At 36.3% G+C, this 25229-nt stretch overlaps 1 protein-coding gene across 1 annotated transcript in view; it reads right to left on the bottom strand.

Moving 5' to 3' along the window:
* Positions 1–11907: 11907 nt before the first annotated feature.
* Positions 11908–25229, bottom strand: part of gpib (glucose-6-phosphate isomerase b) — a 64422-nt gene continuing 51100 nt past the window's right edge. The window contains exons 11-18 of the mRNA XM_028810094.2: positions 24699–24742; positions 24108–24260; positions 22256–22385; positions 20944–21020; positions 20149–20277; positions 16790–16865; positions 16008–16074; positions 11908–12314 (exon numbers count right to left, since the gene is read on the bottom strand). Of these exons, the coding sequence (XP_028665927.1) occupies positions 12191–12314; positions 16008–16074; positions 16790–16865; positions 20149–20277; positions 20944–21020; positions 22256–22385; positions 24108–24260; positions 24699–24742 (800 nt within the window). The 3' untranslated portion in view covers positions 11908–12190. The remainder of the gene's footprint in view (positions 12315–16007; positions 16075–16789; positions 16866–20148; positions 20278–20943; positions 21021–22255; positions 22386–24107; positions 24261–24698; positions 24743–25229) is intronic.

The following is a 25229-nucleotide window of genomic DNA, read 5'->3' as shown; positions in this document are numbered from 1 at the left end:
TAGAGAAAAATGAAGATAAATTTTGTATAGATTCATTCATATATAGAGAAACAGCAATAATTTTTCACATACAGTATAATTATTTCTAAGCATCAACTAGACAAGAATATAGTATAGACGCACTGATAAGCTGTGTTCTGATTATCAGTTTAATATAATTACGCTGCGAAAACCAGAACCAGTGTAGTGTACAAGTGATAGGTGGGGATGTTTTCTGCTTAGAGCAAGAATGCATTTGAATTGATAACGAAATGAAATTATAAATTGTAAATTAGTTATTTTTCTTCCTAGAAATTATTATCGGTGTAATGTTTGTTTATTTTTGTTATTGCCTCATAAATTTCAACTGCTGTGTCTGATGCCGTCTCAGAAGCACAGTCTGAAAATTATTTTTGAAGCATTTGTGGATAAAAATCAGAGAATTTAACCTTTTTCATTCATGAGTGATATTTTTCCAAACCCTGCTGCTTACATGTGAATTCTGAGCCTTTTGGTCAATATTGCTACCCGGGGTGGACCACCCCCTCCGCCCGGCCCTAGCTACACCACTGATGTACCAATTAATCAAAACCTGAAAGCTATGTTTCATCGCTATGGTTCATGTTATATATAAAAATATCTAATAAAAATAAATAATATCTGTCTTGGATAACAAAGAATTACTGCCTTGTGAGTGCCAGTACAACGAGGTCAGACCTGTTTGGCAAGTTTATATTAGTTTTTAATATTTGGATAGAGCAGGACCAGCTTGTAGTGCCCATGAACACAACATGCCTAATAGTCACTTGATTCCTTGCTTGAAGTCACCAGTATTGAGAATGATTCATCATTAAAATGTTGGGTACAAAGTAAATTATTTCTGCTGCTGAGACATCCAGGATGATTAAATGAGATACAGTTTTTTTTAAATCCCAAGGGGAAATTCAGATGCATAGAGTAGCGGAAACATAAAAAACAAAAATAAAGAATCACAGCCAATCGATCAATCAAATCCATAAATAAATGTATATTGTGCAGATATATCAAAATGAACTTACATTGGAAGGAAGCAGTGAATTGCCTGACAGCAGTAGGTAGAAAAGACCTCCAGAGGCACTTCTTGTCGCTGTTTGTTTAGCTAATAGCTAAGCTGTGCCAAAATCTTATCCAGATTCTTCAAATTTCTCAATTCTGACTAGTCTCCCTGTCCATGCCACTGAAAAGTACCCCCATAGTATGATGCTGACACCACCATGCTTCACCTTAGGGATGGTATTAGGCAGGTGATGAGCAATGCCTGGTCTTCACCAGTCATTATTGCCTAATAGCAGTAGGTAGAAAAGACCCTCAAAAGTGCTTCTTAGCACAACATGGTGGAATGAGCAGGTGGCTAAAGTGCTCAATGAGAGCGCTTCCTGGAGGGGATGGTGGGGATTTTTCATGATGGCATCCTCTTTTCCAGGCAGTAATGTGTAAGGATTCAGTTCGCATTTCAATGTCTGGAGCACATATTTAGTTTTAATTGTAAAGTGCTCCCTTTTTCACCATTGCTTAGTCACATAAATCCCCGATTCCTATTCCTGCTTTTTCCACTCTGGCTGATGAAACCCGTCCTGCATCTGAAATAAGAGGTGCCAGCTGTCCACAGTACCCAAAATGTCACAGTACTTAAATTCGCTTTAACTTGCCATGAGATCTAACAGTTTATACAATTTACGGAATTGAATAATAAACTATTTATTAATTATAAATTTAATAATAAATAAACTATAAGTTTGGATTTATATTGACAGCATTGGGCAACAAGGCAGAAGCCAGCCTTGAATGGATTGTCCACTACTTTAGGGTCATCAATGAATCTAACATGTGTTTGGGATTGGGAAACCAAAGCAAAAACCACTCAAGGGAACAAGCAAACTAAACTGAGATGAGGTCCGGATTTGAATCCAGGACTGAAGAGATGTGAAGAATCTCCATGTCATTTTTGGAGCATTCATAATCAATGCAAATGTGAACTGCTCAATTAACTCAGTAGCACTAGTAGAAAGATTCATGAGCAAGCATTAAACAGACAGAATTCAAGAGAAATCTCAAGAGAAACCTGAACAGCATCAGAAGAGTGCGGCAGGGCCCTTAAGCCAGTCACTGATGTTGGATGACACGCCAGGCTCATGTGGTCACTTCTGTCACGTTTTAGGATGTTATAAGCCTCTCTGTCCTCAGAGGTCAAACAACGGTCAGTATCAAGCTGCTGCTGAGATGCACTCAGAGTATGATGCCTTGGTCCTGGGGTATAAATCCATACATCATATAAAAATGATGCTTTATTGATCTGAATCATAGTATTTACAATCTGCAGTTATTAGCAAACAAGCTGTAAATCCTGGTGGGCTTATATGAAGCAAATTGACAAAAAAAGCTGCAATTCTAAACCTCAATTCTCCAAACAAGATTATTTTGACAAGGCTTTGTGAAAATTATGTGCTATAAACAATGAGGACATTCATCCAACTGAGACATGCAGGAATGACACGCTTTCCTAAACTGACCACTGGAAATGAGAATGTCAATGGATTATTAATAAAAAACAATAAACGTAAGTAACAAAAGAAAATTGGAATTTTGTTTGAGGAATGGTATTTTTAAAATCACAATAGCGGTTTAAATTTTTAGTTATGGAAACTTTACAAAACCTGAACTGTCCCTGAACTTTGAAATCTGGGAGCTCTAAAGAATTTAAACAAAATACTCAAAAAAAAAAAAATCCTTTGGACACGAGAGAGGGGCTCCCTCTAGTGTGTCCTTCTGGAATAACAACCCCAGAACTTGTGTGTAGCTTTTACATTTTGTCTTTGCCTGTGCCTTGGTGTATTTTGGTTTACCTCACAGCAGACTGAGAAAAGCTAAAATGTGGAAATAAGATTTTGAGGTGTCAAGACACTTTTTGGAATGACAATCTGTACATTTGTCTATAGTGTGTATATGTTTCTAAGTAAATCCAGATGTATTTGTTTTAATATTAATTAATTTATAAATCCCGTATAGCAAACGTTATAAGGGTAAATTGAAGTAACTAGCAGTGTGAAAAGATATAAGTTCCTGAAGCAATAGAACAGAATAATGCAGTCCTACCCTCACCTATGGCCACGAGCTTTCGGTAGTGACCAGAAAGAGCAAGACCGCGGATACAAGCGGCCGAAATGAGTTTTCTCCGCAGGGTGGCTGGATTTCCCTTAGAGATAGGGTGAGGAGTTCAGTTATCCGGGAGAGACTCGGAGTAGTGTCGCTGCTCCTCCGCATTGAGAAGAGTCAGTTGAGGTGGTTTGGGCATCTGGTCAGGATGCCTCCCTAGGGGGTGTTCCGGGCATGTCCCACTGGGAGAAGGCCACGGGGGATTATATCTCCCGGCTGGCCTGGGAACGCCTCGGGGCTTCCCTGCTTAAGATACTGCTCCCGCAACCTGACTTCGGATAAGCGGTGGACAATGGGTGGATGGATGGATAGTGCAGTCAAGCAGATTTCAACATTAAAAAAATAATCGCTAGAACTGTTCTCATTCACTTTCTGCACACTTTATTGTGTAGTAGTTTAATTTTAAATGGATAATTTCGCCATATTAGCCCATTAATATAGACTCAATAACCCATAAAGACAAAGTTAAAACATGTTTTCAAAAAGGTTTACACATTTGTTCAAAAAATTAAAAGCTGAAATCTCTCTTTCAGACCCTTAATTCAGTATGCTGTAGAAGATCCTTTTGGAAGCCATTACAGCTTCAGCACTTCTTGAGTGAGTCTCTACAAGCGTTGCACACCTGCATTTGGACAGTTCAACCCATTTTTCCTGGCAGATCATCTTAAGGTCTGTTAGATTGGATGGGAAGTGCCTGGAACTGCCATCTTCATGTCTCTCTGCAGATGTTTTATGAGGTTTAAGACTAGCCTTTGAGTGGGCCACTCAAGGATAGTCAAGAGACTTGACCCAAAACAAGTCCTGCATTTTCTTGGCTATATGCTTTGGGTCATTCTTGTGCTGAAAGGTGAAGCATTGCCCCAGTCTGAGGTCACATGCACTCTGGAGCAGGTTTTCTTCAAGAACCTCATTTAATTTGACTGCGTTCATCTTTCCCTCATAAAAAATCTGACAAACAGGAGAAGACCAGTCGGTCTGTTTGTTTAGCTAAGCTGTGCCAATATCTTTTCCATATTCTTCAAATTCCATGTCCATGCTGCTGAGAAGTACCCCCATAATATGATGCTGCCTCCACCATGCTTCACCTTAGAGATGGTATTAGGTGGGTGATGAGCAGTGCCTGGTCTTCACCAGACATAACGATCACAGTTCTACCCAAAGAGTTCAATTTTTGTTTCATCAGACCAGAGAACCTTTCTTTTTATGCTCCCAGAGTTTTAAAATGCTGTTTGGCAAACTCCCCTCAAAAATTACTTCCATCTAACCACTCTACCATAAATGCCTGATTGATGGAGTGCTGACAGGATGGCCATCCTTTTCACAGGTTCTCCTATCTCAGAAAGACTTCAGCAGTTCTGTTTGAGTGACCATTGGGTTCTTGGTCCCCTCCCTGATGAAGGCCCTACTTGCTCGGATGGCCAACTCCAGAAACTCTGGGGGTTCTGAACGTCTTCCATTTTAGAATTACTGAGGCCACTGTGCTCCTGGAAACACTCAAAGCTTTAGAAATGGTTTTATAGACTTATGCCCTGATCTATGCCTCGCCACAATTTGTGGAAGTCTAAAGAGAGTTCCTTGGACCGAATGGCTTGTTTTTGTCCTGACGAGCAGTGTGGAATGTGAGACCTTCTATACACAGGTGTGTGCCTTTCTAAACTATCTGTCCAATCCATTCATTTTGTCACAAGTGGACTCCAATCAAGTACTGGACACATCTCAGAGATAATTAAAGCTAAACAGGATGCACCTGATGACAATTTGGAGTACCACAACTAGGGGCTGAATATCTTTATGAATTGGAGACTTCAGTTTTTTATTTTTAATAAATTTGCAGACCTTTCTGTTTTCACTTCATTATTATGCAATGAGTGTTTATTGATGAGCAAAAATAGAACATTTAGCAAAATTAAAATAATCCTACAACACAAAGTGTGCAGAAGGTGAAGGTGTCTGAATTCTTTCCTAATCCACTGTACTACACACACACATATTGTGCATGTTTGACACGTGCAAACACATTTGTGCACAATAGGACCGAAATATGTAAAACCGAAAAAGAAACATGGAACTTTCCTACTGAGTTTTTAATTGGCTGGGATCATCATCAGGCTCACAAAGCAGAAACCCCAAAGGCCTTAAATGGAGACAGCATCACACCTAAACTTTCATGCTGATATATTTGAGAAGTAACTGCACTGAAACAGAAAGTGTCCATTCTGCAGGATATTTATGTAGAAATAAAATGACAAGGTAAAAATCAACTGTGATGTCAGGGTGGGTAAATGTCTAAAAGGTCGATTTATTCAGCATTAACAGGGGTCCTTCCAAACCCACATGTCCACCTGTCTTGCCCTGTGCCGGTGATTAAACCACTTTAACGTTGCCTTGTACTTCTGCCTCTTTCCACAAATAAGGTTTATGAAGATGGTGCTTGGATTGGACCCTACTACTTGTGTCCTCACATCAGTGTATGCCAGTATGAGTAAGCTAACACCATGCTGAGCCTAGCAGCAAAACTGACAGGCGACACCATTTTGATCCATAAAGCCCAGTTCAGCCAAATGTCTTCAAAGTATACACATTTTTTCAGTGCAGGCAACTGCAATGAATGTGAATCTTTTATACCATCTTGGAAATGTCATGTCAGACTTCAATACGATCCAATGCCAAAGACACACCATTTAATAAACAGGCACTCTTCCTGTAGCATTTCCTGACCTGCTACCTTCTCAGAGAGTTCAGATTGTGTTGCAGGTATCTAAAGTGCATGTGAAGGTACGATCAAAGCACTTCGTGACAAAGCTAGAAGTACTTGTGGAGTGGATTAAGGTTTTCTAAAACAGGAGCCTGGAAAGCAGTAATAGATGCTGTTTTCCATATGTCATTTTGCCCAGTTTACTTCAAATTTTATTTATTTATTTTTTAACTTTGAATTTATTTAAAGCAAGTAGCATCCCATACAATTAAGTCAAACTTAACAAAACTAAATTCAATTCAACCCCCACGCATGAGAAAAAGAGAAAGGCCAACAGCCAGAGTAAAACTTTTGAGAGTAGTATAGAGGGAAAGAAGTTCTTCTCCCCAATATAAGTGTTGATTCTAAAATATTATTGATTAGATCCTGCCAGGTTTTAAAAACGTTTTGCATAGATCCTTTAAGAGAGAATTAGATTTTTTCCAATTTCAAATAGTATGTAACATCAGTTACCCACTGACTTAAAAGAGGTGGGTTAGGATTCTTCCAGTTGAGCAAGATAAGTCTACGTGCTAGTAGATGGAGGACCCCTGATTTAATCCCATACCTTTTCCAAACATTAAAAACTGTGTAAGTTTGAGAGGGTGTAAAAAGGTGGTTATCATGTAGAGGTGCCACAGAAAAATGTTTCTCTAACTTGAAGAGCTTCCTATATTTGTTCCATATTCTGAGTGAATCAAGCACAATTGGGTTGTTAGTATATTGATGATACCTTTTTACTGGTGTAAAAAGCAAGGAATATAAAGAGTTACTGCAGGATTTCATTTCTATTGCAGACCAAGCTAGTATGTGTTCATCTATTTGTGTCAGTGTCCAGGTTTTTATTGCTTGTATGTTTGCTGCCCAGAAATAAAATTGAAAATTAGGTAGAGCCATGCCACCTTCTGATTTAGATTGTTGTAGAGTCACTCTTTGGAATGCATGGATATTTTGAATTCCAAATAAATGAGGTTAATTGAATCCAACTTCTTAAAAAATTATTTGTTAATGTATATGGGGATGTTTTGAAATAGAAACAGAAGCATAGGAAGTATATTCATCTTGATAATGTTAATTATCCCTGCTAAAGTAAGATGAAGGGTAGATCTTCTATGCACATCTTGTTTAATTTTGTCCATGCAAACAGCAAAATGTTGTTGAAAAAGAGCTTTATATTTACTTGTGATGTTTACCCCATGATATTTAAACTGATCTGCAATGATAAAAGGGAAGGTGTCCAATCTAATGCTGCTTGCCAGAGAATTCACTGGAAAAAGCACACTTTTGTTCAAATTAATTTTGAGTCCAGATATCTTTTAAAATTCTGCCAGTACAGTTAGGGCTGCAGGCACTGAATTCTGTGAGTATGCTATATACAGTACCATATCATCTGCATATAGTGATATTATCTGCTCATGTCCTTCTCTGAAAATCCCTTTTATCTCTGATGCGTTTCGAAAGTGAAAAGCCAATGGCTCAATAGCAATTACAAATAGCAGTGGTGACAAGGGGCATCCTTGTCTAGGACCGCATTCTAGTTTGAAGTAGTCTGAGATAATGTTAATGCAAACTGAAGCTTCTGGTCTTGCATACAGTAGTTTGATCCATGCACATATGTTAGGGCCAAACCCAAATTTATGCAAAGTGATGAATAGGTAATCCCACTGAACCATATCCAAGGATAATAAGATCTCTGGAGTGTTGGACTTTATGGGTGAATAAATTATATTAAATAGGCTATGAAGATTGGAAGCCAAAATGTCTACCTTTAATAAATTCAGTTTGGTCTTGTGATATTACTGAAGGGAGTACTTTCTCAATCCTTCTAGCTAGGACTTTGGAGAGTATCTTAACATCATTATTCAGAAGTGAGATTGGTCTGTATGATGCACATTGTAATAAGCCCTTATTTTTTCTTAAGAAAAATTGTAATTAATGCTTGGTGAAAAGTTTGAGGTAGAATTTTAATGTCTCTGGCTTCTATAAAAGATGCTAAAAAAAGGGGAGCTAACTTGACTGAATTTTTTTTTTATAAAATTCAGCAGTAGGTAGGAGGCAGGACATGGTGCTTTCCCACTCTAAAGTGAGTTTATAGATTCAGCTCAGACTCAGATTCGGTTTATAGATTTGGCTCAGACACACAAAGCAGAGTGATGCTGCGAGGAACCTCTTCACAATTGGCCGATGTTAAGAGTGGTGTTCCACAGGGGTCAGTGCTAGGGCCGCTGCTATTTTTAATATACATTATATATAAATGATTTAGATAGGAATAGAAGTAACAAGCTGGTTAAGTTTGCAGATGATACCAAGATAGGTGGATTAGCAGATAATTTGGAATCCATTATATCATTACAAAAGGATTTGGATAGCATACAGGCTTAGGCAGATTTGTGGCAGATAAAATTTAATGTCAGTAAATGTAAAGTATTACACATAGGAAGTAAAAATGATAGGTTGGAATACACAATGGGCGACCAGAAAATCAAGAGTACACTTTATGAGAAGGATTTAGGAGTCATAGTGGACTCTAAGCTATTGACTTCCCGACAGTGTTCTGAAGCCATTAAGAAGGATAACAGAATGTTACGTTATATAGCATGGTGTGCGGAGTACAAGTCCAAGGAAGTTATGCTCAATCTTTATAATGCACTGGTGAGGCCTCATCTTGAGTACTGTGTGCAGTTTTCGTCCTCAGGTGCTAGAAAAGGTCCAGAGAAGAGGGACTAGGCTGATTCCAGGGCTACACGGGATGAATTATGAGAAAAGATTAAAAGAGCTGAACCAATACAGTTTAAGCAAAAGAAGAATAAGAGGTGGCATGATTGAAGTGTTTAAAATTATGAAGGGCATTAGTACAGTGGATCGAGACTGTTATTTTAAAATGGGTTGATCAAGAACACGGGAACACAGTTGGAAACTTGTTAAGGGTAAATTTCACACAAACATTAGGAAGTTTTTCTTTACACAAAGAATGATAGACACTTGGAATAAAGCTATCAAGTAGTGTGGTAGACAGTAAGACTTTAGGGACTTTCAAAACTTGACTTTTTTTTGGAAGAAATTAGTGGATAGGACTGGCAAGCTTTGTTGGACTGAATGGCCTGTTCTCGTCTAGAGTGTTCTAATGATCTATTCTAGTAATTCTGATAGTGTCAGAGGTTTATCCAATTCCTCTGCACAGAAAATAACTAGGTGTGATATCTGTATCAAAAAAGCATTAGATTGTGTCTTGTATTCTTTAAACCGAGTAGAATATAAGGACTTGTACTAGTCACTAAATGTGTGCATTATATTTATATGGCCAATGATACTATCTCCATCTGTGTTGCTGATTACTGATATTGCATTGCAAACTTCCTGTTTGTGGATTTGTTGAGCTAAAATCTTATTAGCCTTCTCTTCGTGTTTATAGTCAATACGTTGCAATTTAAAATGACTTGTTCCTTTTTTTTTGTTGTTAATAGGTTGAATTCTGATTGCAAAGCCTGTCATTTCCTAAAAAGTGCCTCATTTGGAGACCTGGCATGTTCTTGATCTATTCTGGTAATTTCATTGATTAACTGAGGCCTTCTTGGTTTCCAATTTATTTTTGTGGGAGAGATATGAAATCTGTCCCTTTAAAAATGCCTTCAGAGAACTTCTGAGGATACATTTGTCTCAAAAAAAAAAAAAAAAATCTATATGCTTAGATATAAATTCTGTACAGTTCTCATCAGCTAATAACAAGGGGTTAAGACACCAGCTGAGAGCTGAGTATGTGGGGCATAGTGATGTGAGCTCCATGATCAGAGGGGCGTGGTCAGAGATAACAATAGTGTCGTATTTGCAAGATTTGACCACAGGCAAGAAATTGTCATCTATAAAGAAATAATCAATTCTTGAGTAACAATGATGTACTAGTGAGAAGAAGGAATATGTTCTTAAGTATGGATTTAGAAAAACTCCACAGGTCTGATGTTCTGATCAAATAAAAACCGTGCGATTATTTTTGCATTGTTAGATGTTGTCGCCTCTGTAGCTGAAGACCTATCCAGGTCTGGATTTAAAACACAATTAAAGTCTCTGGCCATTATGATTTTGCGAGTGTTCAGGTTAGGAATTGGGCTAAATACATTTTGGATAAAGTCTCTATTATCCACATTGGGTGCAGAGATATTTATCAAAATCACTTTACAATTAAATATACCCATCACGTATCGCCCTTCAGGATCAGATAATACATCTGATACTCCAAATGAAATTGTTCTATAAATTAAGATTCCCACACCTCTAGTTTTCTTTGTAGAGCTGGAGTGGAATATTTGGCCAGTCCAGTCTCTTTGTAGCCGAAACTGATCCTAGCTGATTAAGTGTAAAATTACTATCTTGGTGTTTAGACCCCATTAGATGAGAGAATACTTCCTTCCTCTTTAACTTGTGATTAGGACCTTTGACATTCCAGCCTACAAAGTGCACTGTTTGGTCATAGAGACATTGCTTCTGAACTTTTGTTGTCATTTTATAATCTTAAATTAAGGTTGTACATTATTGCATATGATAGCTTTAACCTTAATTTCCAATATTGCCAGGAGTTATGGCTGTGAAGCCTATTGTTGTGTTGGCACTTACAAATGTGGGAATGAAAATGACAGATCAGAAATAGCTTGCTCTCTTTCTCTTCTCCTCCACACACATTTTAGGGGACAACTGTATACAGGAAGTTTCTGTAGAATATTGGATGTTACAAACATAACTTTTTTTCATATCAAATATCTCTGCCTATTATTTGTGTTGCATTCACCCATTTCTAGTCTAATAATGTGCGTATATTAATAAGGTTAACAAATGTAAAAAAAAAAAAAAAAAAACCCACACTATTCTTCCCAACTGAGCTTCTCCATAATTATTCACTTAAATCTCCAAAATATTCTGAGGTGAAATTTAACAGTTACAAAAATTTCCTGTGAGCAACCATGCAAATTTTCCTCCTGTGTCTTCACTAAAGATAATAATTCATTAATAATAATTCATTACATTTATATAGTGCTTTTCGCAGTACTCAAAACGCTATCTACACAGGGAGGAACCGGAAAGCGAACCCACAGTCTTCCACAGTCTCCTTACTGCAAAGCAGCAGCAGCACTACCACTGCGCCACCTGTAAGAGAGATAGATAGATAGATAGATAGATACTTTATTAATCCCAAGGGGAAATTCACATAAAGAACTTATTTTAAAATAAAAGCCTGCATCAATCAGTTTCTCCCTTCACTGCTTCATGCACATCTATCACGTCACTCTAATCTGTCTTGTAGTTTGCCGAGGTTCAACTGAAGCTCCTTTAGTTTTCCTCACATCTCATTCTCTACACTTCTAAAATGAGTGTACTGTAAACTGTCTTTTCTTTTTTTCAATATGAAGATCAAAACTGCATATAATATTCTAGATGTTGCCTCACAAGTGCATTAAAGAACTTAAAGTCTCACCTCCACAATGACTTTTTATTTGATTTTGTACACTCTTCCACACAAATGCTGTAGAGGTCAAAGGTCATTTTTAGCAGACATAAGTTCTTATGTCATTTTACCTAACATTTTTACCTATTATGGCTAAAAACTTTAATTTCCTATAAATGTCATTTGACACATACTCACCGGAGTAAATACTTTGTGCAGGTCCATCAATAGGGGTTTTGCTGGCTCCTACTTATTGTGTAGCTGACCCAATTCAGTGTTACCTGCATATTTAAGCAACTTACATTTTCATTTTTCCCCATTTAATTCCAACATCATCATGGATGCTAAGTGCAATCTGGCTGTGTTACTTGTTGGTTTAGGAATTTTAGTCTAATAACACTAAAAATAGAACTAGGTTTCTATAAGCTAAAATTAAAAACGTCAGAAATGTATTTTCTTTCACACAGCACTGCAGGTTTTTCTTATTCTATGCACAAGAAAGACTGGATCCACTCTAACACTGACAAGAAAGCGGCCCTCCCACATGACACAAAGCAAACTTAAAGTATTTTTGAGTAAACATTTATTTTGGTAACCAGCTGTAATCTGAAGAGTGATCCGGGGAACTTGTGGTTATTAAAACTGCACATTGGACAAATCCAAAGAGAAAATACTCTAGCAATGCCTAGGCACACAATTCACAGACAGAGTGACACTCACACGACACAAACATGAAAGTGACTACAGACGTAAAGTGCTTCAGGTCTTTATGGCTAAACAAGCAGTTACAGCAACACAGGCTTGTGGATTCTGTAGTCAATTCAGTGAAGGACAGCTGCGGGGTCAACAGCTCAGGCACAGTTTTTCTTGATAAAGCGGATAAGCCCATTGGTTGAGGAGTCATGGGAGGTCACCTCGCTGGCATCCGCAAGCTCTGGTTCAATTTTCTTAGCCAACTGTTTGCCGAGTTCCACACTTTAAAATTAACAAAGAAATAATAGTTATGAATACCAAACAATTTTTCTTAGCCAACTGTTTGTGAAGTTCAACACTTTAAAGTTAAAAAGGAAATTATAGTTCATGAATATCAAACAATATTTCTTGTACTTATTTTAGTATGTACTATCACATTAATATTTCAACATTTTATACTGTTATCAACCCCCAATCACCACACATTATCACCTTAATATACTTTTGTCATTTATTAATACTTCTACTTTTGCTGTTTAGAGCAGGGTTTTGAACATGAACTTGACACACAGATATTTTGCCTATAGTATTACAAATGATAAAATAATTGCATAAACAGATGCATAAGTTCAGCATTTTTCAAGTCAAAGTTATATCTTCACATTCATGTTGTATATAATTTGCCTCTTGAAATTGTGTTCTAAAGTAAAGCATTTTTTTATGTTAAAAATACCTTGCCTGTTTTTACTGTTTACAGTGGGGCTTTAGGGTACACGGGTCCATAGGTTACAGAAAATGCCTTAAGATTTACCAAATATGTCCACTTTGAGGTGACATTGGTTTCGATTTAAGAAAATATGTCATTACACATTTGGGACATCATTGTGATAAAGGAAGGAAATTAGAAATAAATATTTTATCACTCATTCTTGGTACTATTTTCTCAAGGTAAAGATATTATTTGTCTGTTTGCAGCAGCCATCAGAGGTGGAATTATGACAACCCAACATCAAGCTCCAAGCCCATTCTGTGTTATTTTAGCCTTCGGAGCAAGATGCACGCCGAGTGGAAGCTTATTGAAAAGAGCATATATGAATTTCTCACAACAATATATCTGAACTCCTTAGAAAAATGAAAATGGGCAAAGTGTGTGACAGAGCTGATTAAAGCACCACAAACCAATTTTTGATTTTTTTTTTTAAACTGCATGATGATGAGTCGCTCTTGCTGATAATATGGTAATAAAAGCTCAATGTTTTTGAATGAGAAATTTCACTAACACTGATGCCAACCAATCCATAAATACATGGTGAGAACAAGTGTAACCTGGTGCCATAAGGAAGTAATGACAGCCCACTCGGTCTCTATTAAAACATCTGCACTAAACGTATAATACTTTTTAAAGCTATTTATTGTCTAGACAGCAATTCACATCTGGGAATCAACATTCAGTGTCAATAATGGGGGTTTGACAAAGACTTTCTCTGCTGGCCATAAATGGTGTCACACTGCCATAGAGTAAGATGAACAGTGTTGTAAAGTGGCTGAATCCCACAACTACGGTTTGCTTTTTTCTTTTTATTTCTTCCTAAATCCTTATGGCAACACTGTTTTGCAATATGTGTGTAATCTCAGGATGTAGATAAATACTGGATAATATTTGGGCATGAAAAATGGATGTAATTGGTATGATTTAAAGCTTCTTCCCACACCTAAGGACCTATGTACCCTAAAGCCTGTAAGCTGCAAGATCACACAAGGCATTTTTAAAATTTATTTAAAAAAAAAAAACATTATTAATAAGAAGCTTCACTTTACAACACAGTTTTATGTGGCAAATATACACCAAGACTGCGAAGAAATAACTGACTTCAAAAATAAACCATATCTTTATTTGTCACATACAAATTATACATACAGTACAATATGCAGTGAAATGCTTAGTTGCTCAGCTCCTATGACTGTGCCTTGAGATGAATATAAAGGGACAACAACAATACATAATTTTATAAATTCAAAAATCATTATTACAATTATATGTAATAAATCTAATAACTACTAAATAATAGAAGTATGTATTAAGTAAATTAAGATTAGAGATATTATATTATGAGCATTTGTTACTGTATTATGTATTCTATCAAAAATAAATTAAAATATTGAATAAAATATCCTTTAAGTGTGCAGAAAAGCACATGCGTATCAATAATAATCAAATGTGAAAGAGGTGCTTCATTTCCACTAGATATCTAAATAATGGCCCACAATTCTTTCATTTGACTAACAAAGCATTTCTCTAAGCTCTTCAGGAAACTGCAGCCCTCTTATTAGAGATTAGCTCTGGGATTTTTGTCCGTTATTTATTCCAGGAAGATCAGAGACCCTTGAAAGGTTAATGCGTCATTGGGAAGCCAAAAACTCATAAATTCCTTTGACAGGTAAATACAGCAGCATTAGAGGTGTCTGCATCAGAAGACCAGTTATGCCTCAGGCCACATACACTTGTCTTGCTTTAGTTATATGCCTCTCAGAGGACATTCAGTCCTGGCTTTTAAGTGTTCCACTGGAAATTCAGTGAATTTTCTGTGCTAGAGACTATGTACTATAAGCAGTTCTCTTTTGTACACTTTGTATTTCATAGGGTAAATTAATAATCTTTTTAAAAAAAAAAAAAAAAACTTCTGTGGTAATATGGCACAATTGTTTGGAGTCCCTTAAAGCCTTTGTCACATTAGATTACTTTTCCAGTGATTTTCAGTTCTAGCCTTAATTTACATAATCTTAACTAGACGGAGGCAGTTGGTGGTGAGCTCCCATGAAGCTGATCGCCTAATGTGACACACCCAGGGACTCAGTCAACAACTTGCTATGATAAAATAAAAACAGGTTTGATTTTGTATTTAGTTGAAGGTGTGGGCTGTGCAAACAGAGCTAACAACCAATGAATTCTTATCCAGAAGTACTGTGTATTTAAAAGTAGCAATGAGGAATAAGGAATGAGAGTGTTTTGAACCTCGCAAACAGAGGAGATTGTTGTCTGTCTGATGTCTCATGTTTTACGTACTAAATAGAATGGAAAAAAGAAAAAAGAAATGACTGAGGCTGTGGCTGAACTCACCACGCCTATAAGCATTTCATACAGTGCCGGCAACATCAGACAGCATGCTATTGGCAATCAGAAAAAAGGGCGAGCACAACTGTGCTGGAAGGTCAAAACAATATTGCTAAATGTGACATAGGCAGTGATATTCAGTGATTTAAACTGACATGGTATCAGCAACTGTGGTTGGCTAATTTGACATAACCCACGACCAGAAGTCACGTGACGTAACACAGGAGGGAAAAAAAATTTCTAATGTGGGGAGAAAAATAATGACATACTGTATTTTTGTGTTCTCCTGCAAAAGTATTTCTAGTCTAATATCAGGCACTAAGGAAGTTTGAAGATATTATGAAAAGATCTAAGCAACCCACATGACAATTAGACTGAAACAAAGCATCTGCTATAAAAAAAAAAAAAAAACAAACCCTGAGACGAGTGCTGATACTCATCTTCACGATCACTCCAAGTACAGACTGCTGCAGTGTGCAGCACAGAGAGGGACTGGATATTGGTGACTAACAATCGCAAAATCAGTCAGTCATTCTCACAGCAGATGTTGTGTTGACCTGTGTCTTCTCGTATTGTTTTCAAAATTCAAGCATCTGACTGATGAATACTTTTGCAGCAGAATGCCAAAGTTTTATAAGAGGACACAAAAGTGTGGTTATAACACTGTACATGTACATTCCTAAGTCAGAGGTCTAAGCTAGTAACTTTGGGGACAATATACTTTTCACATATTTAACTATTCTCATCTTTCACATGCTTTTTGGTTAACATTTATGTTATTTTTCTTTCAGATGTGATTGAACTGCCTATTCTTCGGTAACTGTCTTTTGAAGTACAGTTAAACATAGGAACAAAATACTTACCCCCACTGGTCATAGCTGTTGATATCCCAAATGACTCCTTGAACAAAGATCTTATGTTCATACATGGCTAGCAAGAAAAGATAACAGAATGTAAGTATTTTAATTTTAAACAAATGCAAATAATACTGCCACAATAAAAACTGACACATCATCTTTTTTGAGAGCAAACATTTGAGTAAAAGAAATGTACATTTTTGAAGAGATTATCCTATTTGTTTATATCTGAGAATATATGGTAATGGCAATACAAGAATTCATAGTAGAGCTATACTTTAAATTTAAAGGTGTTGAATACTTAAAAACGGAAGACGTTTTCTTCATTATTTTTTTAAAATGTTACCACATTGCATACCAGTACCAAGTGATATTTTTGAGAAATGTGCATTTTTTTTCTACTTCAATCTTTAAAAAATTTATCACAACATAATTATAATTTGTAACAGTTATAGTTATAACAACTCAAAGAACCATAACAAAACTGAAATGCATTGCAGACATCTGCTTTGTTCACAAATATTAGTGATAGACTGAAGGAACAAATAAGCAGAGTGGCTTGTGTGTTTAAAAGGAGAACAGTATGGAAAAAGTGTTGAAAAAAATTTATTGAAATGCTGACATATGGAAAGTGCCTTAAACATTTTATATTTTCAGTAGTCAGTACTATTGTGTTTTAACAAACACATGCAACCTGGCGTATCAACTTAAGAAACTGGAGATTCTATTTAAATTTTTATTGTAACATCACAAAAACTGATACAAGTATCAGGCCCAATTTAACTTACCAATCAGTGCACCTAAAATGAAGGGTGTCAGCTTCTTAAAGACAATTGAATTTGTTGGCCGATTTCCTTCAAACACCTAGGAAAAGAGGCAATCTTTATGAAAAAGAAGTTGTATATACACATTTCTCATTTTATATATATATATATATATATATATATATATATATATATATATATATATATATATATATATATATATATATATGTTTTATGCTGAGAAAGATAATTTGGACCCTAGCTGGTTTCCTTACTGTGTTGCGTTCTCTATGGATTTAAAACATTCAATACATTTCCATGCATGTTTCCAACAAACAGTTCAAATAAACACTGTAAGATAACTGGAGACACTGGACTTGTCTGCACTACTGTTTTTTTATTTAAAAATGCAGACATTTGTCTCCTTTTTCATCTTTCATCCACACCATATCGGCGGTTTCAACCTACAAAAAATATGTATCTTTTTGAAAATTCTCTGCAGAACCAGAGACTTTTGAAAACGCCAACCTGACGTTTCAGTGTGGACAGACAAAAATGAAGATTTTTGAAAATGCAGATTCCATTGCATTGTGGTTGGTTCACGCTTATTATGTAGCTCTTCACCGATTGGTTCTTGCTCAGTACAATGTCACACTTCACAGGAGAAAAACATATACCAACAGAGCAGGCATAAAAGAGTTACTTTCCATGGTGCTGCTTGAGTTGCTTACATGTATGCATCTAAATTTCCTTTTGTTGGGATTTCGAGAAATCATGGTCAAGTGACTACTCACACTGCATGATAGATGCAGCAGTCATACTGGTGCGCAAACTGCACAATCTGTTTTTTTGATATGCCGCAACATGGGTGCTCAAACTGTATGTGTACAATGCACACCCACTGCAGTCACTGCACAATGAATTTCGGGAAACTTAATGGTGACATCACAAAATCTGTTTGTGAGGCTGCTCACACTAAAAGACAGCTGACAGTTCTTCAGAATGTACAACAATCGTGTATCGTAACCACTCTCATACTGCCCATGAAATGATGACTGATGAAATGGAATTTCATACTCAAAAAAAAAAAAAAAAATCAATCAGTCAGCAACTGCAAATTGGACTTGAAATTGTTCTATGCATATGCCCAGTGTACCATGTTTCCCCGAAAATAAGACCGGGTTTTATATTAATGTTTGCTCTAAAAGATGCACTAAGGCTTATTTTCAGGGGATGTCTTATATTTATTCATGTACAACAATATACATTTATCCAAATACAGTCATGTCATCTTCTTCTGGAATAACGTCATAACTCACCACATTCAAACCCTGAATTCCAGCCTGAATTTCTTGTTACTCCGGCAGCTTTGCAGATCGATGTGCCTGCTTCGATGTTTGATGTGGTGAAGCAAAATGCCGACATACACATGCATTTGTGGTGCTTTTATATTCAAGTGTCGCATATTCCCCAAAGTAATGACACAATATATTTTAAAAGTCTCACATACCATCTTCTGTGCCATTTTTTTTTTTTTTTTGTACCTTACAATACCATCAGAATGTACGGCAGTGTATTTGAGCCACAGAGAAAAAAAAAAAAAAAAAGGACATAATGAAAATGTCTATTTTGCGATTAACGTGGAAATTTTGGCTTTAAAATGGACATTTCGAGTTTAATCCCGTAGTTTACTTTGTCATTAAAGTAGACTGTCGTAAACGTCATCCCAGTTGTTAATCGCAATGCACTTCTGGGGCTTCCTCCTGACCTGACAGCAGCGGCAAGCAGCAATAGATCGCCACGCAGAACATATTACATTTATGATATTCCAGCTCTCTGCACATTTAGAATTCTTACATTTATACTTGATATCACTTTCATGATGAAATGCATTAATATATGTATGTTACATTTACAGATAAGTTGTTAACTTTGTTTAAATAATGAATACTGTTAATAGTTACACATATGGGGTGGCATGGTGGCAGAGAGGTAGTGCTGCTGTCTCGCAGTAGGGAGTCACGTCCCTTGTGATCCCTGCCTGGAGTTTGCATGTTTTTCCTGGTGGGTTTCCACAGTGGGCTGTTTTCTATCCAAAGACATGAAGGTTTGGGGACTTGGTGACGCTAAAATGATGCTAGTGTATGTGAGTGCTTGTGTTCACCTTGCGATGAGCTGATGCCTCGTCCAGGGATTTTGTTTCTGTCCTGCACCCAATGTACCCGAATTGATGGATGTAATCATTAAACATCCTGTTCAGAGATATTGCAGTAAGGTGTCCTCTGAATTTAATGGATGTTTCGGGCACATACATCACCTCGCATGAAGTATAAACCTGGCCTTAGCGCATTACTTTTTAGCTGACGATCTTGACTAGGGCTTATTTTTGGGGTAGGGCTTATAATTCAGAGCAGCCTGAAAATCATGCTAGGGCTTATTTTCGGAGAAACATGGTAGATGCACAATTATGTCATATATGTTTTTAGCCATGTGTGACTCTAATTGTTTGGATTAGAATGCTCATTCCTGCATTAAAAATTGATACTGTTAGGATAGCTTGCATCTGATAAAGTGCAATAAAAAATAATGATATAATAAAATGTGTATGAGTGCAATGAAATGTTCAAACTACTGTTTGTGGGAGATGTACAACCAATTAAACAAGGGTTGTATTTTAGTTTTACAGCATTGTATCCCAAGTTTGTTTAAGTCTTTTCCCAAGAGCAGATTATCACGCAGAGGTACATGTTAACTTGAGCGTTTTATGGCTTGAGGAACTGGGGTAGAGGAAAACGAGGAAAACTCAATCTGCAGAGGAAGAATTCTACTTCTGTTCTAAAGTCGTTGCTAACATTGTACATACGTGTTTTCTATCCAGTAAAAAATGCTAAACTTGAAATGAACTGGCTGCATTTCTTTCTTTACATAACCTTACAAATGGATTTTAATGTAAGGAGCAATTACAAATAAAGTTATGAATACAAAGTATTAACATTAAGGGGACTAGCAAAGGAAATAAATTAAGCAGTATCTGCTTTCATGAGGTGGAAAAGGAAGTTAAAATATTGTCTTCTGTTGCTTCTATATCATCTATACCATCAGCTGGAAAATTTAGAAATTCACAAGTGAATTGAAAAACCTTCAGGTGATTTTCTGAAGAAAATAATGTATTTGTTTGTAAGCCTATGTACTTTCTGGCATTGTCAATGGAAAATTACATTAAAAAAAATCATACATGTATTGTAAGAAAAGTGATATTTCCTTTTATGCACACTGAGCAATTTGAAGACATGTGTTTCTTTGGCCAAGTGCAACTTTGAAAAGCCCCAGTACATACAGTAAAGTAGACTAATAGAAAAGAAAAATTATTTTTGTGCATGTACCTTATGAGGCAGCAGCTTCTCCAGTGCTTCGCCACTTAATCCAGCTCCTTCAAGCTCTTTGCGTGCCTCTTCTGAAGTCTTTCCTTTCATCAAGGCTTCTGTCTGAGCCAGGAAATTGGCCAAAAGAATCTGACAAATGTTTGATATAAAAAGTTAGACATAACGTTCAAAGATTTTATTTCAGTCAGTCATTTTCCAACCCGCTATATCCTAACACAGGGTCATGGGGGTCTGGCTGGAGCCAATCCGAGCCAACAAAGGATGCAAGGCAGGAACAAATCCTGGGCAGGGAGCCAGCCCACCGCAGGACACACACACACACCCACACACCAAACACACACTAGGGACAATTTAGGATCGCCAATGCACCTAACCTGCATGTCTTTGGACTGTGAGAAGAAACCGTAACACCCAGAGGAAACCCACGCAGACATGGGGAGAACATGCAAACTCCACACAGGGAGGACCCGGGAAGCGAACCCAGGTCTCCTAACTGCGAGGCAGCAACACTACCACTACGCCACAGTGCCGGCCCCGATTTTATTTTACGTAGCTTATTAATATCAATTAAACAATCGTTTCTTTGTAACATCAGAATCAATACCAGGAAACCAAAAAGATATAAATATTGTATATATAAAGTTACAAAAAGATAAATTAAGATCATCAGTTCCAACACATCTTCTTACACTAAGATTAAAGGAAGTCATTAACTTTTCTATCAACTTTGATCTAAAATGTACATAAATAACATCAATAGAACAATATCTTTCTTTAAAACCAACAACAACTTACCTTATGATGAAGATTGTTCCTGATTGGATGTTGGGTCTGCACAGGGATATGGAAGTCAGCAGGCACCATACGTGTTCCTGGGTAAAGGGGAGGAAAAAAAAAAAAATCCACAATAATGAATAACAAATATAAGTAAAACAATAAACATTTCTGTTTTTCCCTGTAAATTAGTTTTCTGAGCCCACTTAATCAATTCCAGCAGTGCAAAGTGCAAGGAATGAGCCAACTATAAAGGAGATGTCACATTTATTGGCAAAGAATTGATATTGTTTTAGGTTTTTTTAATCTAATGTGATTAGGCAATCATCAACATACTACGTAATATTGACGTCAATGGTTCATAGTTCACACCCGCCTTTATCATTACAGAACTACAGATGAGCATGCGCAACTTTGATGGTAACATCAAACAGAACTTCAGTTATTAAAGAAAATTTGCTTATTTCTTTAACAAAACATACCTTCATAAATTGTCCACTTGAAGAAAAAAAAGAACATAAAGGAGCTTGGACCCGACCGACCTAACTTAAGAATCTGAGGATGAGCTTACACACTGACTTTTTCCAGCTCTTGTTATGACAAATGGAGTTGGCTAATTGGGTGTAGTGTAAGCAATGCCTTTTTTTGCTTTCCCAGTTTGTTGTTTCAAAGTGTTAGAACCGAAGCATTTTGAACAATGACAGGGGTACGAGATCTAAAACATCTTTCTTAAAAATGTAAATAGCATGAAAGTAGCCGCAGTCAACTAAACAATAGCATGAGGTGAAATTTTTTTGCCAAGCTTAGTACTGCTGAAAAGCTAGATGAAGGCTACAGGATTGGCATTAGAAGGCACAATGAAGAGGTGACCAAAAATCAAAACATCCTGTCCACTACACAATTGCTGCAACTTGTCCATAACTTGCTATGACTAGGTATGTGAATGAAGGCTATAACTGAAAACTGACAGAAAATTCATGGAGTGTGATGTTGGCCCTAATAAAGACTGACATACAAAATAACTAGTAATAAGTGCATCACACTTCTAGTCATTCTGTCTAAGCTTCATAATCCTAGCTGCAAAGGCCCAATCAAAAAAATAAAAAATTTGTATTTATGTACATAGTTTGGGACAAAAAACAACCCAGAACTATTATGCCATCCTAATGTATTAGCTTCCATTTTTTTTTTTTTTTTTAAATGTCATGCATTCATATTTAAATTTTAAATTGCAAACAAGTTACACTTTATCAATATCACATTCTCTTCTTCTACAATAAAAAAATATTTATGCTTTTTTAATTAGTGTTTCGTCATTTCTGAATTAACTCACCTTGATGGATAAGTTGATAGAAGGCATGTTGTCCATTTGTACCAGGCTCTCCCCAAACAATAGGCCCTGTGTTGTAATTCACCCGGGTTCCATGGCTTGTAATGTATTTTCCATTGGACTCCATGTCACCCTAAAAGGAAAATACATACTGTATATAACTATATTATAACAATAAATATGTGCTGACATTTTTTTTTTTAATTGGTGTAATTTTAATTCTGGAAAAATACTTCCATCTCCAAAGTCACTGAGCCCATTTCATTTAACATTTAAGAGCATTTCTCATTTATACTTAAACCAAAAAAAGGTACTGTAGCTACTGTAAAATTAGCATTCCACATGATATAGTACCAGGTATGAGAAGGTAATGCAAGGTAGAATAAAGACATATTACTTTATCATTTACTTCTGACCAGAAAAAATAATTACATAAATGACCCACATAGAAAAGCATGCTGCTCTACTGTTCATTGCTTGTACTGTAAAAATGCGAAAAATGAAAAAAAAAGGCTGTGGCAACTTTTGCCAGAATTCATCTGAAAAGGACATGAAAACCAAACCACAATAATAATAATAGTTTAAATGATACATGAGAGGCCTGCATTTCTTAATATTTTCTGATGTAGGTCTGATGGTTAAAACCTTGGAATGGGGAAAAAAAACACATGCCCTTGTCTGTATTGCTGTATATTGTCTTCAAGTTAATCTTGACCTAAGTAAACTGTTGTGATGATACGAAAAACAGCATTTATAATGCATATAAAACATTCATCTTCTAAACCACTTCATCAGTTCAGGGACAGAAGATACCAGTGTCAATTCTGGAAGCACTGGGTCACTTTTAGAAACAATCCTGGAGGAAGACATTAGTCTGTCACAGAGCATGCTCACCAATACACCCACAATCTCACTGCATCAGTCTGAAGCTGCCAACAACTTTCAGTTACCCATCTTTGCTATGTGGCAGAGGAATGCACACAATTAAAAAAAGAATATATAAACTCTAAACAGAATAGGCCCCGTTTTGTATAGGAAACAGGACAAGGGAGGTCCTGTAATCAAATGGTCTGATCTATTTTGCCATTGGATGCAAGGTAAGAAACAGACCTGGACATGGCATCATTCCATTATAGGCTCGACACTCTCTCTCACACAGATGCACACACACACACAAACTTGCTTTCACTCAGGGCCTAAATAAACTTGCCAATTCACCTAACATAAACATGATGAAAACCCACAAAACCAAGGGGATAAAATGTAAACTGTAAAAATATATGTATAATACTATAAATATTATGTAATTAATTAGCCACTTTAGGAGAGTAAAATAGTGAATGACTGAAAATTATCCTTATATGTGGAAAAAACAGAAGTAATTCAACGGATAGTAATTCCATGGTACACTTTGCTAGCTCTCAGCGTGGAGCCTAATGATGATTTGGTCAACAGCTGATGGAATCAGAGTAGATTGGAATGTTCTTATTTCTCTTCTCCTTTTCTACCCGGTTTCAGCATAACGTATTCCTAATTCACAATTAACAACATTCAGAATTATTAAGAAGCTAATTTATGTATAAATATCTACAAGTATACATTGGGTACAAAATAAGTTTTCTGGGTTCCTGCACGAATGGATGTCAAAATTTGACTGAATCTTCGTATAAATCATAATAATAAAGACAACGTGATTAAACAAATTTTGGCCATCACAAAATCGGATTACAGTAATTGCAATGTCCATGTTAGGTTCAAGTACGTCTTGTTATACAAAAATAAGACAGACCTAAACTTTGAAAAAGTTGGTAAATAACAAAATGAATTACAACAGGGAGCAAGCATTAAGACTAACCTGCTGGAAGTAAGCAGCAAAACGATGCATATACTGGTCATAAGGTAGCAAGGCATGGGTTTCAGCACCAAAAAGGTTGATATACCAGACTCCAAGAAGGGCCAACAACACTGGGACGTTTTTTTCCAGTGGTGTGTTATGGAAGTGATTATCCTACAAACAAACACATAAAAAGCATTTAAGATTATGAACAGTTTACCAACACATTCCAACTAAAATTTTGTTTTTAATGGCTGAAGGACTGCAAAATTCAAAAGAATATTTACACAAGTAATTCACTACAATTTATAAAAAAAGACCAAGATGTATCTCTGACAGGATGTATAAATGAAAGATTAAAAAAAAAAAAAAAACAAGGAGTAAGAATGAAATAACCTTGCCATAAAAGCCATAACAAAGGTCATCTTTGCCAAAAGATCTCCAATGACAGCCTTTCAAAAGATCTACTAAAAGAACCAGGTAGTGAAATTTATATATGATAGTTTGTACTGAAAGGCTGTTTTAGTGTGAAACTTCTTTTATCTGTACTTAGAATGATATTCACTCTCTGAATAAGTTATCTTCTCCAGATGCTCATTTGTAAGTACTTACCATCCAATGGGCACCACTCAAAAGTTGTTCAAAATTTTCAAAACCTGTAAAAAATAAACCATAGTAGACTGAAGACTTTTAGCCCAAAACACAAATTAATTAAGTGCAAAGAACACATTAAAATGTTTTTCAAATGGTCCAAAGTTTACTGGACTTGCATAGCACATTACTATGTTACCTTTCACAGTAAGGTGAAGCAGACCCATTTATATGCTGTACACAACCAAACCACTAAAAAAAATCTGATGTTTTATAAAATGAGTTAAAACATTAAGAGTGCATGCTGCACAGTGTGCCGTACAAAATAAAGATTCAGTAATTGTAAATTAAAAGCGCAGAAAAGTAACCACAGAACAGGACCTTTCAGTTGTTATTTCACATACTAGTCGTACCCTTTTTCATAAGCAAACAGGAAGATAAAATTTTGACCCTTCAAACAAGATAAGTAAATACGGAGATTTTCAGATGTTAACACCATAATATTTGTACAAATAATTGTTTTGTACCACATTATCTCTCTATTATCATCTC

This window comes from Erpetoichthys calabaricus, chromosome 9 (genome assembly GCF_900747795.2).
Source record: "Erpetoichthys calabaricus chromosome 9, fErpCal1.3, whole genome shotgun sequence".
NCBI lineage: Eukaryota > Metazoa > Chordata > Cladistia > Polypteriformes > Polypteridae > Erpetoichthys > Erpetoichthys calabaricus.
The sequence above is the reverse complement of the archived record's forward strand: the minus strand, read 5'-3'. Positions and strand labels throughout refer to the sequence as shown.